Source organism: Psilocybe cubensis, chromosome 1, assembly GCF_017499595.1.
Source record: "Psilocybe cubensis strain MGC-MH-2018 chromosome 1, whole genome shotgun sequence".
NCBI lineage: Eukaryota > Fungi > Basidiomycota > Agaricomycetes > Agaricales > Agrocybaceae > Psilocybe > Psilocybe cubensis.
In genome coordinates this window covers 2,416,466-2,430,355 of record NC_062999.1, presented here as the reverse complement: position 1 = coordinate 2,430,355, position 13,890 = coordinate 2,416,466, and the positions used below count along the sequence as shown (strand labels likewise).

Here is a 13,890-nt window from a genome sequence, read left to right as displayed (position 1 = left end):
GTCCTTCACTCGTGCTCGCAGGCAATTCCTCGGCTAGTGCATGCTATCATCAGTGCTCTGTGCAAACGAATAATTGATGAATAGTACACACGGGTGGTCGTGCCTGGAGATAGCCATTTATCAACAACACTTGTGCGGTCATAAGCATCGCCATCAAAGCGACTAGACCGGCGCATTGAGACATCAGCGGCTGACTGATCTGCCGCCAGAGGTGCTGGGAGAACGATTTGAATCTGGCTGTGGGGGCCGTGTGGGGTTCCGCGAAGGGTATGGCGACTAGCCTTGGAGTAGATCGTGCTATGTGAAGAAGAAACGGACAGGGGACGGGAGCGTCTTGGTGAGGAAGAAAAGGACCTTGCGCGGGGAAGAGGAGGCGGGTCAAGGGAAGGGTTTGTGGCCCCAGGTTCGGAGGAACCATAGGAGGAGGAAGAGCCTGGCCGGGGAGGTTCAAAAGAGTGGGTGGGCAGGTGGAGGGACTGGTTGTAGATGGAGGGCGAGTAGCTTGCAGCAGACTCTGTGTCAGCCGGCGAAGAGGACTGGGCAATGAGGGAAGCGCGACTGCCTCTGGTAGAGATGGAGACGAGGGTATTGGGAGCGAGATGGTTCTGACTGCCATACCATGTCTGTGAGCGGGGAAGAGCGCCGTCAAACTTTGCGAGCTGCTGTTCGCGGTGGCGAGCAAGGGGCTGAACGGGAGGCAAAGGACTTGATGTGGAGGAGAGGCTCCTGAGGATGCGTACGGCGACTGCGACTGCGACGAGGGCAGCGAGGACGGCGCATATAGCTATGGCGATGATGATGTCCTTGCCCAGCATTGCGCAGAGGCCGGGGAGATGTGCTCTCGTTGAGCAGATTAAATAGAATAAAAGGAGCGACTGGAAATGACAATGACAAGAGGCGAACATTCAAGTCGCGACCAAGACCAAGCACCAATTACCCTCTCACGTGATCCAGCCCTGATCCCCCAGTTGGTTTCGCTCGAGACTCAGGCTGCACAGTGCATGCCTCCTTCCCTCGCTAGCCGCCTCCTCTTCCACGCTGCCCCCGCCCCCCTTCTCTTCCACTCACACAATGTCGCCCCAGAGCTGACCCCAGAAATTTACGACTTTCTCGCCCTCGCCTTGCGCGCCTATGTTTCCCCGTGGTGGTCAAAGATCACCCGCTATGACAAGGATTTTCTGCCCCATATATCCGCCGTGCTCACCACTGTCATCCGCGTCCTCGACCGCAGAATACAGGCTCTTGATCTCCCAGATCTTGTCTTCCACGATGCACCCGCCATAATAGTCCAGCACTATCGCGACTACCGCAATGCTGCCGCAAAGACACAGACGGCCTATGCAACCGGCGGCGCCGCCTCGCTTTCCACTCTCTTCGCTCACCTCCAGCCACATATGGCCATATCTCCCGATGGCTCGCTCAACAGGGAGTACTATCGCCAGATAGTCGACCACATTCTCAAGGCATGTTTGCCTCCGGAAGAATATGCGCCCGAGGCGGAGCGCCTGATCATTCGCGAAGTTGTCGTCAAAGTCCTCATTGACGATGTCATTCCAAAAATCACTCAGCCGTGGTTCATCAACAGAACCATTCTCGACCTTATGGGTCCTCAAGAAGAACCAATATTTGTGGTGTGTTCCTCCTCCTGGTCCGTGAAGCTATCGCTAAATTCTTGTAAAGTCTCAGCCCCCTGTTCCCCCCTCCACTTCAACCAGTCATACTTTCCTTGTAATCGTGCTTTCTCTTCTACAATCATTTTCAGGCATGTGTCTTGCTCTTATACACACCTACAAGCAAACTATGTCCACTATCAAACTCGTCCAGCAGTCTCCTCCACGGACACCTCAACCTCCCCCACCAGCATTTGTTCCTTCTGTCCCTGAGCCCATCACCCGCACTTCTTCCCTTGCCTCCCCGCTTTCTACCACCTCTTCAATATCTTCACATACATATGCATCTGCCATTCCTACCATGGTTGCCACAGATAGTCACCCGGCCTCATTTGGACATCACAATTATGCCGACCAACCTCTCGTACTGCTCTCTGAACTTGTATCTGCCCAGGAGCGATACACGTCAACTATTACTCTAACTATTGTTTCAATGATTACTGCCTCAATGACCCCCTTTATGGACAAGTTGCTTCCCCATATGCTGCACAACTTTCTTTCGCCAGCCTTTATTCTCAATGTTACACGTACTGCTAAGCGGACGATGTTCCCCAATGGCTACCCAGGACCACAACCTCCAATTCCATCTCCAGAGGAACAAGCTGAATGGCGTGCGAGGCTGGTCTCTTGGAAAGGAACAGGCGTTGTCGGTACGTGATTTTCGGGAAATCAGACTATATATACTAACACGTCGACCCCAGCTCTCTTATTGCCGTTGCTTCTTGGCCCAGATTCCTCAAAAACACTCGAATCCGCACTCGATCCTTTAAGTGATGCAGAGTGCAATTTGCGCCTTCTAGTCTTCCTTCTAGACCGCATCCTGGTTGGACTATTTCCTGAGCTATCAGGTTCATAGGCATCATTGTGATATTTGTTTTCATTGGACATTATAGTAGACATGTTGTTGTAAATAGTAATGATGTTAATGACCGATGTATATGTAACAATGGGTTGTCGTATGTAAGTGCCAGCCAGAGCCGATATCATATCGCCTGGACAAAACCCGCGATCCAACCTGCGCGTCCTCATCTTCGCTGGTCGTTTTGGGTGTGTGGCGTTAAGAAAAGGGCAATCGATCCTGCAAAAAAAAGAAGCAGCTACCAAGGCCACTAATGTACTATATACAAATCAAGGGTATCGAGGTTGAGGTAAATTTGATTCCGACCACGGTGGCGAAAAAGTGGAGCTCCAAATTAGACAGCGCAATGAACTATCCTTGGCGGCGGGCGCGGTGCAAACCGGCAACAAATTCGTTCTGGAGACGCATGAGCGATGAAGAGGAAAGTGCATGTCCTAGGAAAAACTTACCATGATGAACACTGCAAGATGTTCGATTCGGCGCTGGTAGGCAGCAGCAGCCCTCCTGTTGTTGTACAGTAAAGGTCCAGGGACCTAAAAAATCATAGAAACCAAATAAGTGACCAAGAAAGTCGTTGAACAAAGCAGCGTCACTCACCAGGGCGCCCACAGGAAGGGGTGGTACAATGCGCGCCGGAACTTGGAGCGGGACGTATTCATCGTCAAAGATGGTGTTCTTAAAGACTCGCGTCAAAATCCATATTTACAAGTTGCTGTAAAATACTGACAAAGTACTTTTCAACGGGGTCAATTATAGCAGTAGAGGGTCTGTGGTATGGGTGGAAGCGATGCCGACGTGATGTTCTGTAGCTCGGTAAACCGCCAACATCTACCTTTTCCGTGGCTTCTTCAAAACTCGGGAGATGTGGTCCATTAGTTGATATTTGGTTGGAGGAAAAGGGGATAGACTGAGGGAAGTTCATGTGTTTGAGTCCGAGTGAATGTGGGGAAGATATGGGGAAGCTGTATGGAGGGTCGCATTTTAAATGTCGATATTTTTGAACCCAGGGGGTCTAAAGAGGTAGCCGCGCAGACAAAAAAAACTGTAGCGAAAAAATTGCAGGATCGCGACGGGGTCTAGCGTGTCACGGTGGCGTCTCGCTTCTGAAAAGGAAGACGGGTGGAAGTTAAAATTTTATCAGTCGACGAAAGGACATAAGAAAAAGGTACATACAATATCTCAATTTTTTACACATCCCCGTCAAGCCAACGATCGCGCCTCTCGAAGGACAGATGAGGAAATCCTGAGCAGCGCACATCACAGACGACATAAATCATCTCGATTCATAAGGTCCCAGAAGCCCGGCTCACGTTTACCAGGGTCAATCAGTCGTGATGTGGGATATGTTAGCAAGTTTGCCAAACATATCCATACCACACGCCCACTCAGGCCACAATGCACCGAAGAAAGCTGGCTTCGATGGTAGTTCAATCCACGTCGTCGGGACTACTCGTAACGGACACTCACCAGCATCACGGGGTCAACAGCAGCCTGTTGCTCACGGAGGTAAACTGTAGAAATCGATTCGGAATCCTTCATGAACCAAGGGTCTGCATACATGCTTTTCGAAGCGCTCACAGCATCCTTCTAGGTTCTTGACGTTTGATTTGCTCTGTCTTCGGTCTTTTGTGCTTGGAGAGGTGAATGCATGTCGCCCAAAACCGGTATCGCTCAGTCAATACTGGTGTCTGCTACTTGAATGGCTCCAAAATTCAATGTCGTGTTTTGCGCTCATGTCTTCGTCTGGTTATGCTGAAACTGCGTAGCGGGTGTCTATCGCATTTGTGGTCACCAGCGACAGCGAACGTCGGTAACTCGTCTTTCCAAATATGGTAATAGCGTCGGTCCCGCCATGTCGGTGATCACGCGTCACAGGTGAGTCACCCGTCGGGGTACCTATAAAAGAATAACAACTGATATTAGCATTCGTTTTTTCTCCTTCGTTCCACCCTCATGTACAGATTAATTTGTGTAATGTTTTTGTCTTGTGAAACGGCTATCCCTGTGCGTGTACGAGACGGTAACAAAGCCTGATGCCACCACGTTTTCTGTCGACGCATACCTTCAAGGCAACTTCAAACTTCAAGACCTCAAGTCTTCAACAATTATACACCCTCAAACCCTCAAGAATAGTGTGATGCCTCCTCGACAAGAAAAATATCGAAGAACAATATTTGAAGAACACTCACCAAAGAATTATTTTCTTTAACAATGGTACTTGTCCGAACATCCTGAAATGTCTACCTCTTTGGACTCCAGCTATCTGTCCTGGCTTGATGATTCTGTCGCCTTGAGTGCTGATTATTTATCCCCTCCAATGTTGAAGCTCCGTAGAGCGTTGTGTGCATCTTTGTTGCTTGCCAACCGAAGATACCTTCAAGCCTTCAAGCCGTTTGCTGTGAGACCGTGTCTAGAGGATTTCTGCTCATAATGGAACGCCGGCGTGCTAGAATTTACATGTATCAGTCAAGAGACTGCTGGACAACTTCAAGGCAAGGATTCACAAGATATCCACCTTGGCATAATTTATGGCGCACGGTTCGGCTTTTCGACGATCTTATTCAGCAATGTCGAATTTCTATCCTTCGGATTTCGAACTTGAGACGGATCTGGTTTAACGTCGAGATGTGGCCTGGAGGTCAACTGACTGTAACGCAGCGCGGTCTAGAAATGCCAGTAAGTGGAGGTTTGCATTATCGAGGAACAAGGACGAGGGTGTAATGAAGAGTCAACCACGGGGACGGGGGGCACCATATTCTGACTCCGAAACTTTCGGCGGTAAATTTCTGGCAAATCCTTCTCGTTCGAATACATGGTGCCCTCCTGCCTCGGCTGCTTATTTTCACGCAGAAAAAATAATTTACTGACCTACATCTCGTCGAAAACATACCCAAGACTTTATCAAGATGCCTGCAATTTCCAGAAGATTTTTTGTAATCATGGGTGGAACGGAGCCTGAAGAAGATTTTTTTGCCGGGATTGATTTTTCGTTCCGAAAATGGTCGAATTCAAACAATGGCATCGGAAACCTTCTCCAAATGTTCAATTTCCAATGCCAAATCCATTGTCTGCGTCCCTGGCCTGGTTTGCATTTTCTTCGTCTAATCACCCCCCGCGGATGTCTGCGCCATGCCACTTTAAAGACACGACCTTTAACGACCTCATGGAATCAAGCCTCTAAGGAATCCAAAATAACCAACTGAGACACCGGCGAAACAGTAATACACTAATGACTTCCTCCAACCAACTCGTCACCCACCTCCGAAATTACTCACCAACCTCCGCACTACATTGCCTACCGGTAGGCTCACATCGGCATCCCCGCCCACAAAGCTTGGTGCCCCGCAATCTACCCGTCACACCTTTCACATTCCAGTCGACAGACCTCTAACGACCGTTGAACAGTGATACTTCACCTTCCCGTGCGCTACACCTTCGAAGGACAGTTATACGGTGGATTTATGGGTCTGTGCATTGTACAAGGAAAAGAGGGGAAACACATCATTCATTCCCCAAACCTACCTCCCATTAAGCGACACAGTCCATATTCTTCACTCACGCCTCTTTCCCGTATTTTTCCTCTCTCACCCGAAAGGTCCAAATCGTTGCTTCCACTTTGATGCATCTTCATCCTCAAGCGAACCAAAACTCTATGGAGGGCACCGAAACATTTGGAGCAGGGAAGCGCAGTTCTGAAAGCCTACGCGTTAAATAACACACTGATAATTCATGTTTTCAGTTGTGGAATGCCGTGCAACACTTCATTTCAGTTATTGTGTAATTTGCGACGCATATGTACCCACTGTTCTCTACCACTACCACTATCTCGTGGACACTTTCTTTTTGCGCCACATCTTTGAGCCCGAAAGGCCTTATAGGCCAATTTGCAACTTATCATGATGTGTCTTGATTCAAGTTCTTAGAAGAATGGTACCAGGTCTACTGCCATCGTGCTGCAAAGAGGTTCGGAGTTGGTTTAATGAACCTTGTAAAAATGCTGATTTTTGACCATATGGGCTAGAGTCTTGTTAAGATTATCTTGGTAGCAAGAGCGAGTAGCAAGAGTTTTCTAGAAAACAACGTTCAGCATTATTTCAGAAAACTCCCCGTTGGCCAAACACACGGACAACATTAGCCATTATTGAAAACGTCCTCTTGTGTTGACCATTAATTGAAGCCTCTGTTTAGTGTGTAACCGAGATGTAAGAGCACTTTGGCAAACTGGAAACTAAGCCTCAAGAGTCAAATTACTGATATAGATTTTGGGCGTCAATAATATTCTCGATCCGATGCGTCTATACGTCATTGGAATGCGAGGAAATGCCAGCAATATTCAAATAAGGTCTTTCTTCGGCGCTTAAGGCTCAGAAGATAATCGTGGAAAAGTCACAAACACTTGGTAAACACGTTCGTTGTCATGTTGCTCTGATTAACTGTTGTGACATTTGCCAAATCAAGCTCAAGTAGGGAATTGGTCGGGAGATATAACGGGAAACGACGCCAATCAAGATTCTTCAATTTGCAGATGGAATTGTAGATGGATCCGGGAAGCGCTGGGTTTGTGAGATCATATCTATACGTGCTCTCGCTGTATGACTCGCTACGGTGCGCCAGGCGTACCAGCCAGGAATTTAATCGAAGTTGCATGGACACCCGCTTTCCCACGGGATTGTTGGGACTTGTCCGTCCATCCGTACGCTACATTTTTGGATCCAGGGACCATTCTCGGGTTCGCACAGTCTATGTCATAGGCATAGTTCCCGTTAATATGGATTACATATGTTTTTTAAAACTTAGAATGACTCTACATTGTAGTTACAGTATTTTAATAGTATATTTACAATGGTCCTTTTTATTTCCGCTAACCCCGCTAGCTAGATCTGGAGGTGCTCACTGTCTGAAGTACTGCAAATGACAGGGTAGTAATTGTGTAAGTCAATAAAAATTGTAAGAAAAGAATGAATGAAAAGATATAGATCATTGAACAGTGGTTGAGGATTTGGAGGGTGTAGCTTGAAATTTCTCCAGGATGTTTGCATCAAAGTTCAAACTGTTGTTTGCGTGCACAAATTCAGAGTATGGCCGGTTCGGCTGTTATCGGAGTGTCAACAAACTGCAATTCCTTAAGGCCTCATGCATCATGGCCCTCATCTTTCACATGGAGCCTCACTAAAATATGAGAACACGAGTCCAAAATTTCCATTGGGAATTAGACAAATGCAATGCAAAGACAACTTTGATGCTCATTACCCGCGATGTATGACTGTGTCGAACACCCAACGCGGCTTGTTGATTCTGCATGAAGCGCAATGGGCCGATATGCCGCCTTCCTCAGCTTGATGGCAGTGTCAATGTCATTGATGGTCGATTGTTTTCAAAAGACACTCAATTTTCTGGTTGATGCGCAGTGTCGGAGCTTGTAAACTACTTTTATTAAACGTGTCACAAAATGTAACCAAGAACACAAGAAGAACGATGCCCGGAGGGAGGGACGTAAAATTTGATCTACAACATCAGTCAGACCATGTTCCTAGCGGCAATGGTTGCAACTATGAGAGATTTTTCAAGTCTTGAAGGTAAATTTATAATACAAGAGGTTGTTTTCTCAATATATGACATTAGAGAATCCCCAAAACATAGAAGAACATATAGAGTGTATAGACAAACTACCTCTACACGGCTATAAATAGAGGAATATCACGAGGCGGTGACTCTGGTAGACCACCAAGTCCCGCAAGTCCCACAAGAATAGGCAACGTCAGAGTAACTTGATTAAATTCCTGGCTGGTACTCCTAGCGCACCGTACTCGCTCAAATTCTCACATTTTAACTTGATTAACATAGTAACTTTAAGGTACATACCTGAGAACTTTCTCGTGGTCAGATTATACAGAAGCGACAGTTGATTGCCAAGGGCATTATTAGATGCCTTCAGATTTATGTAACATGCTCAGACTCAGGGTTGAAAACCAGTCTCTGCAATATCTGGCAAAACTTCTAGCGAGAAAATGCGCAGCCTGAAAATTTGAACCCCTGAAAAAAATTAAGAGGGTTATCGGTTCCCACAGAATGTCATGTTGACACGGTTTACCCCCTTGAGGACTTCTAATCCATTGGACCAACTTGAAACGCGACGCTTCTTAGATAGGGCTCGCGCTCATGCATTATTTGATAGGATAGGGATTGTATCAAAGATAACAAAGCGATTACGCCAATGGCACCTTTAGAATGAAATATCTCGCATTCCACTCCTGAATAAATACCTTTAAAATCATCTGGTGCAAACTGACCTTCATCTCATCCCTATTTCAAGTACCATTGACGATTTTGTCTGAAAGAATTTTGACGCGCTGCAGTCTGTGGTCGACTAACCGTGTGAATTTGAGACGCAAGAGCCGAAATACCGTCATAACTACACATTACATAGTTGATGTAGACATATTCCCGGTTTTGACACATGACAAAAGTATGTACAGGGCATCAACAATATAATGGAAGCAAAATTGCACATTTATGTACGGTAATTTGTGACAACGGACGACGGTTGTCCAAAGTAGTATCTCTTTCTGCCAATTCCGAAGAACCAAGCAAGGCTGTAACAAGCAATCAATATCATTTGCAGAAATTGTAGGAGTAAGCACTTGCCGTGAGAAATGTAAGATGAGGACGACACTAAGATTACCATGGGTTGTCGTATTCCACTGAGAAGGAAGATATTTGATATCATCTGGAAGACTGTCGAAAGTAAGATATAAACTGGATCGAGAGAATAGGTCTGTGAATGGTGAAGTTCGTGATTTTGTTGAAACGCTTACTGAGTTACCTGGAAAACGCGTTAACGGGTTAATGTTGCTGCAATGCCATTGTAAAATGAAAAGCCATCAACATACGTCTGCAAGAGCCAGCGACCCAAGAAAAACGCCCATCAGCTTTTCTTGACCGGCAGGATTGTTGCTTAAGGTGTCGCGCACCGCCCGATATCCGAGGGAAGTCATAATACACATAAGGAGATAACCTGCAACATTATGAGTATTGGATGCTCAAGCCTTTAACGAATAGACATACAAATAGTGAGTTGCCAAACAGCAATGGTTGCTCTTGGGTCCATGGAGTCCGGTGGAGGGCCAGTGGGCGGTACTAGCTCGTTATAAAACCAGCTCGGTCCCCACATGAACGATGTAACAAATGGGCCAATCTCGGAGACTGGCGCGTGGTGAATACAACAAAATACGAGTTGAGGCAGATGTACTCACTGGGTTCAAAGTACAGGAAAATAAATTTGTAGTATCCTGGTAAAGCATCGAACTTCGTCATAGTGGCCTCTCGATAATAGTACCACAGCAGGATAGCTCAGAATGGGTGTAGAATTTTGAGTCATGGCGATATTTATCGGAAAGTAGACGACACCTGATCTGTCAGCCGGTCATTTACTCAGGCGCAACCCTGCGGAGAAGACGTAAGTCAGGTACCCGACTTGAACGAAACAAGTTAATGCTACTATCGAATCCTGATTCATCAGCCATTTGTGTACGATATGTGTTGATCTTAGCATAGACTGACATTCTGATGATTCTATTTCATTCGCGCGCCATTTATACAATGGACAGTCTCGTAAAAATGCCGAATGCATGCCGCAGATAGGACCATTGAAACGTAATTCAACAGGGAATGTTCCATCGCCTCTAGGTTGCCATTGCTTAAGAGGTCTTGTTCGCTTTCACCTCTGGGACTCCAAAGTAGTACGAAGTACGGCCGATGCCTGCATACCAAGCCAACCTACAGAGAGAACGATGAGCGTAGATATGGAGGACGGTGAAAGCATGTTACCTAAATAAGAACAGAGCAACGACAACTGTGATATTGCCATGAGTCATTGTATTCCACAAAAAAGGAGTGTATCTCAAATCCGCTGGGAGACCGATAAATGTAGCAATGATGCTGAGGGAAACGAATTTAGTATGGATCCGTCTCAATGACAAAAACTTTAGGAATAACGTACTGCGTCAGCTGAGGATATCAGACGTAGAAAATTGCACAACCGCAACGCAATCAGTTACCGGTCACAACAAGAATGATAACCGCTTACATCTGCGATACCGAGAGCGAGAAAGCTAGCCCCCAAGATGCGCTCTTGTGCAGCTGGATTGTTGGGAAGTGCATCTCGCACAGAACGGAAGACCAAAGAGGAAATCAGACCCAAAAGTAGGTAGCCTGGTAAACATGGCATAGCGTTCCGTATCAGAATAGGGCGAAGACGAAGTTGAGGATGAGGTTGACCTCAACAGCCGACTCACAATTTGCTAACTGCCAAATAGCCATCTGAGTTCTCGGTGACAACACACCAGTGGGGCCATTGTCGGATGGAATAAGTTCGTGGTGGAACCAGGCAGAGCCTGGGGAAATCCACACCATGAGGAATGGCGCTATGGTTGACACTAGCCATGAACGTGTTGGAGAAATATGCAATAAGAAGGAGTTTATAGCTTACTTGGCTCCAGATAAAGAAACAAAAGACGATAGAAGCCAGGCAAAGCAGGGAAACTGTCTTGGGACATGGTGGGCAATGGGCAAGATGAAAGCGTGGTATAACTGCTGCACAATGTAAGGCAGCAACGAGCTAAGTTTGGACTCGGCTGCGGTCCGTTCATTTTCGGCCTTAATTAGGCTTCTTAGTTTCATCAACACCTGCTTCCAATTATAAATGTATAAAGTTGAGTTCTCTATTATGCACCCCCTGTCTCTTAGAATCTTACGACCCACTATGGGCGACAGAGATCATAGCCAAGCGTTGACAATTCCTCATCATGACAGCCCAGGCTCTTCTGTTTTCGATCTCCCTATTCAACCAGTAAACCCTGTTCTCCCAGTTAATGGACTTGGCGTGTCCACTGGGATTGAGAAATCTTTTTCTCCTGCCATAGACCAAGATGAACTGTCCGTAGATATTTCTACTAGAGACAAATCATTTCTTGTTATTTCTGGAGGCACTGGCGGTAATGCCATCTGCTCTGCCTTCCGGAATGTCTGTTACGTTCTTCCTGTGTCGGACGACGGAGGCTCATCCAGCGAAATTATACGCGTACTCGGCGGTCCCTCAGTTGGTGAAATCACTCATACCACTCTGGCTCTCTACATATCTAAAGAAATTTTCCAGGTGATATAAGGTCAAGGCTTGTCCGTCTGATCCCCCATGCTGCACCTTCCTCACCCCTAGAGGCGATTCGACGACTGTTGGCTCATCGTTTGTCTTCTCACACTTCCCAGAGGGATGCCCGGGAAGAATGGCGAGACATTGTTGAAGGAAAAAGTAAACTATGGCGAGGGATACCCATTGACAGGAAAGAAACCATTAGAGGTATATACTCTATTCCAGCGTTTGGTACCGCTGACGCTGAAGACGATTCGTAGGATTTCTTGTTTACTTTGAAAGTGAGCTACTCAAGCGTGCTCACAAGAACTTCGATTTTCGCAACGGCAGGAAAGTTTCTTATTTTATGATTTAGGTATCGGTACACTGATAATTTTGTATTTAGTATCGGCAATTACTTTCTCGCTGCAGCTCAAGGTTTTTTTAGGTCGCTACCGTCCGCTATATTTCTCTTCTCTTCCATCACAAACAGCCAGGTGAATCTTACTTATCCTTATCTTCCAAGGTGATTTTTTTTCTTATCCAAATTCACAGGCGAACATCCTGCCTGTCATTGTAACCAATCATACAGTTACTATTGCAGCGGAACTGGTACGGACTCAGGAACTCCTCGTGTTCTACAGAACGCTTAATAGTTATCTCTTATCTGCCAGGAGGACGGAGAACATCTCGTTGGCCAGTGCGAAATATCACATCCCATGGTCTCACCAGAGCCGGCAATCCCTCAACCTTCCGACGACGATGCCCCTGCTCCTGATGGAATCGGCGAATACGTTTCACCCAAGCAAAATGTCATGTTTGAATCAATTGGAAAAGACAAATACGAGCCTCTGCCTTCACGTATAAGCAGTGAGCTGTTTCTTTAGTTTCTATACTCAGTGATCCTCATGGGGGACTGAAATTTTTCAGGGCTCTACTACATCAATGGTTATGGGATGGAAATACACCCTTCTCCAAATCCAGATTTCCTTGCAAACATAGCATCAAGAGATATATTGGTGTACTCGTGTGGATCTTTGTGGACTAGGTTCGTTCAAGACCCTAAACCCTACGCCAGACAGGCTTACATACCATAAAAGCATTATCCCTTGCTTGGCCATGAAAGGTGTTGCTTTGAGCATTGCAAAATCCCCATCGATCCGCGCGAAAGTTCTTCTATGTGAGTTTCATAAGTAATGCGTACATGATCAAAACCCATTGTATAATTTAGTAAATGGAGAAAACGACCGGGAGACTGAAGGGTACACGGCTGCAGATTATATACGGTCAGTTGTTGCCCTTCTTTTCGTGTAATTGAGTTGAACTAACGTTGCACGAAAATAGAGCAATTGTACAAACCTTGAATAACAACAATCACTCTACTCCAGTGTATGGGCTAGGAGGTGCTAATACCACATACCCCACCTCGGCGTTCATAACCGATCTGGTTTATCTCAAAGGGACAAAGGTTCCAGTGGATGTCAAGCAAATTACGGTGAGCATAAACCTTCCATATGCGCTGCCAAAGACATTATCTGATAAACAAAAAAACAGCTCATGGGTGTGAGATGCAGAGAGTTTGATGGGGGTTCGCGCTTCGACGCCGCGACCGTTGCACATGCGATGGGAGAAGTCTGGGCGGGAGCGAGCTAAATATAGATGTTGTCACAACTACTTTAGACGCATAGATTACAAACCCATAGAGATTCCAACGTCCTAGAGCGCCTGCACTTCAGCCGATAAAATAGACTTTCTGGCAATCACAGCGTTGTCAGATGACCTGACGATACTATTTTCCACCGTTCTACAAGAAGTTCTCTCTTTCAACTTGAACTCCTCCATGACTTCTGAAGCTGGCCACCCAAATACATACCTCAATGCCCCTCACCCTGGCGAGTCCTGTCCTGTTCTTAGGAAGCCTCATTGTTCTCACCTGACATGCATTAGTACAGGCTGTCCATCAGCAAACACAAGTGTCGCTCCACCCTTAGGGGATCAGACTGCGCACACGAGACAAATTACAGAGCCTTTTCTGGTCAATGGCTCAACCAACCTCCAAAATGACCGTGGAAGTTACACTATCCTTTCTTTGTCGACTAATAGTCGGCCCGATATCGTAATACCCCCTTCGCAACATACCACCCCCGAAAGGTGCCCAGAACTACTTAGTGCTGCTACGGAAGGAAGTTATGACGATCTCGAAACGCCTCTGTCAGATGAAGTGCCCTCTCGTA

The 13,890-nt window shown here is 46.5% G+C and overlaps 5 protein-coding genes across 5 annotated transcripts; 3 read left to right on the top strand and 2 right to left on the bottom strand.

Annotated features, from left to right (window-relative positions):
• Nucleotides 1-1,001: 1,001 nt before the first annotated feature.
• JR316_0000790 (uncharacterized protein) lies at nucleotides 1,002-2,526 on the top strand (the record flags this gene model as incomplete). Its single annotated transcript, XM_047886604.1, has 3 exons — nucleotides 1,002-1,631; nucleotides 1,681-2,320; nucleotides 2,372-2,526. The coding sequence occupies 3 exons, from the start codon at nucleotides 1,002-1,004 to the stop codon at nucleotides 2,524-2,526; spliced, it is 1,425 nt and encodes a 474-aa protein (XP_047754350.1).
• Nucleotides 2,527-9,340: 6,814 nt separating this feature from the next.
• Nucleotides 9,341-9,843, bottom strand: JR316_0000789 (uncharacterized protein; the record flags this gene model as incomplete). The annotated part of the gene is made up of 4 exons (XM_047886603.1): nucleotides 9,341-9,352; nucleotides 9,420-9,544; nucleotides 9,595-9,732; nucleotides 9,783-9,843. The coding sequence occupies 4 exons, from the start codon at nucleotides 9,841-9,843 to the stop codon at nucleotides 9,341-9,343; spliced, it is 336 nt and encodes a 111-aa protein (XP_047754349.1).
• A 403-nt stretch (nucleotides 9,844-10,246) lies between these two features.
• Nucleotides 10,247-11,084, bottom strand: JR316_0000788 (uncharacterized protein; the record flags this gene model as incomplete). Its single annotated transcript, XM_047886602.1, has 4 exons — nucleotides 10,247-10,288; nucleotides 10,616-10,740; nucleotides 10,824-10,964; nucleotides 11,018-11,084. 4 exons carry the CDS (start codon nucleotides 11,082-11,084, stop codon nucleotides 10,247-10,249), a joined length of 375 nt encoding a protein of 124 aa, XP_047754348.1.
• A 206-nt stretch (nucleotides 11,085-11,290) lies between these two features.
• JR316_0000787 (uncharacterized protein) lies at nucleotides 11,291-11,692 on the top strand (the record flags this gene model as incomplete). Its single annotated transcript, XM_047886601.1, has 1 exon — nucleotides 11,291-11,692. The coding sequence occupies one exon, from the start codon at nucleotides 11,291-11,293 to the stop codon at nucleotides 11,690-11,692; it is 402 nt and encodes a 133-aa protein (XP_047754347.1).
• A 105-nt stretch (nucleotides 11,693-11,797) lies between these two features.
• On the top strand, nucleotides 11,798-13,309 carry JR316_0000786 (uncharacterized protein; the record flags this gene model as incomplete). Its single annotated transcript, XM_047886600.1, has 9 exons — nucleotides 11,798-11,884; nucleotides 11,938-11,958; nucleotides 12,212-12,268; nucleotides 12,331-12,526; nucleotides 12,587-12,704; nucleotides 12,757-12,836; nucleotides 12,888-12,966; nucleotides 13,001-13,151; nucleotides 13,211-13,309. The coding sequence occupies 9 exons, from the start codon at nucleotides 11,798-11,800 to the stop codon at nucleotides 13,307-13,309; spliced, it is 888 nt and encodes a 295-aa protein (XP_047754346.1).
• Nucleotides 13,310-13,890: the final 581 nt, after the last annotated feature.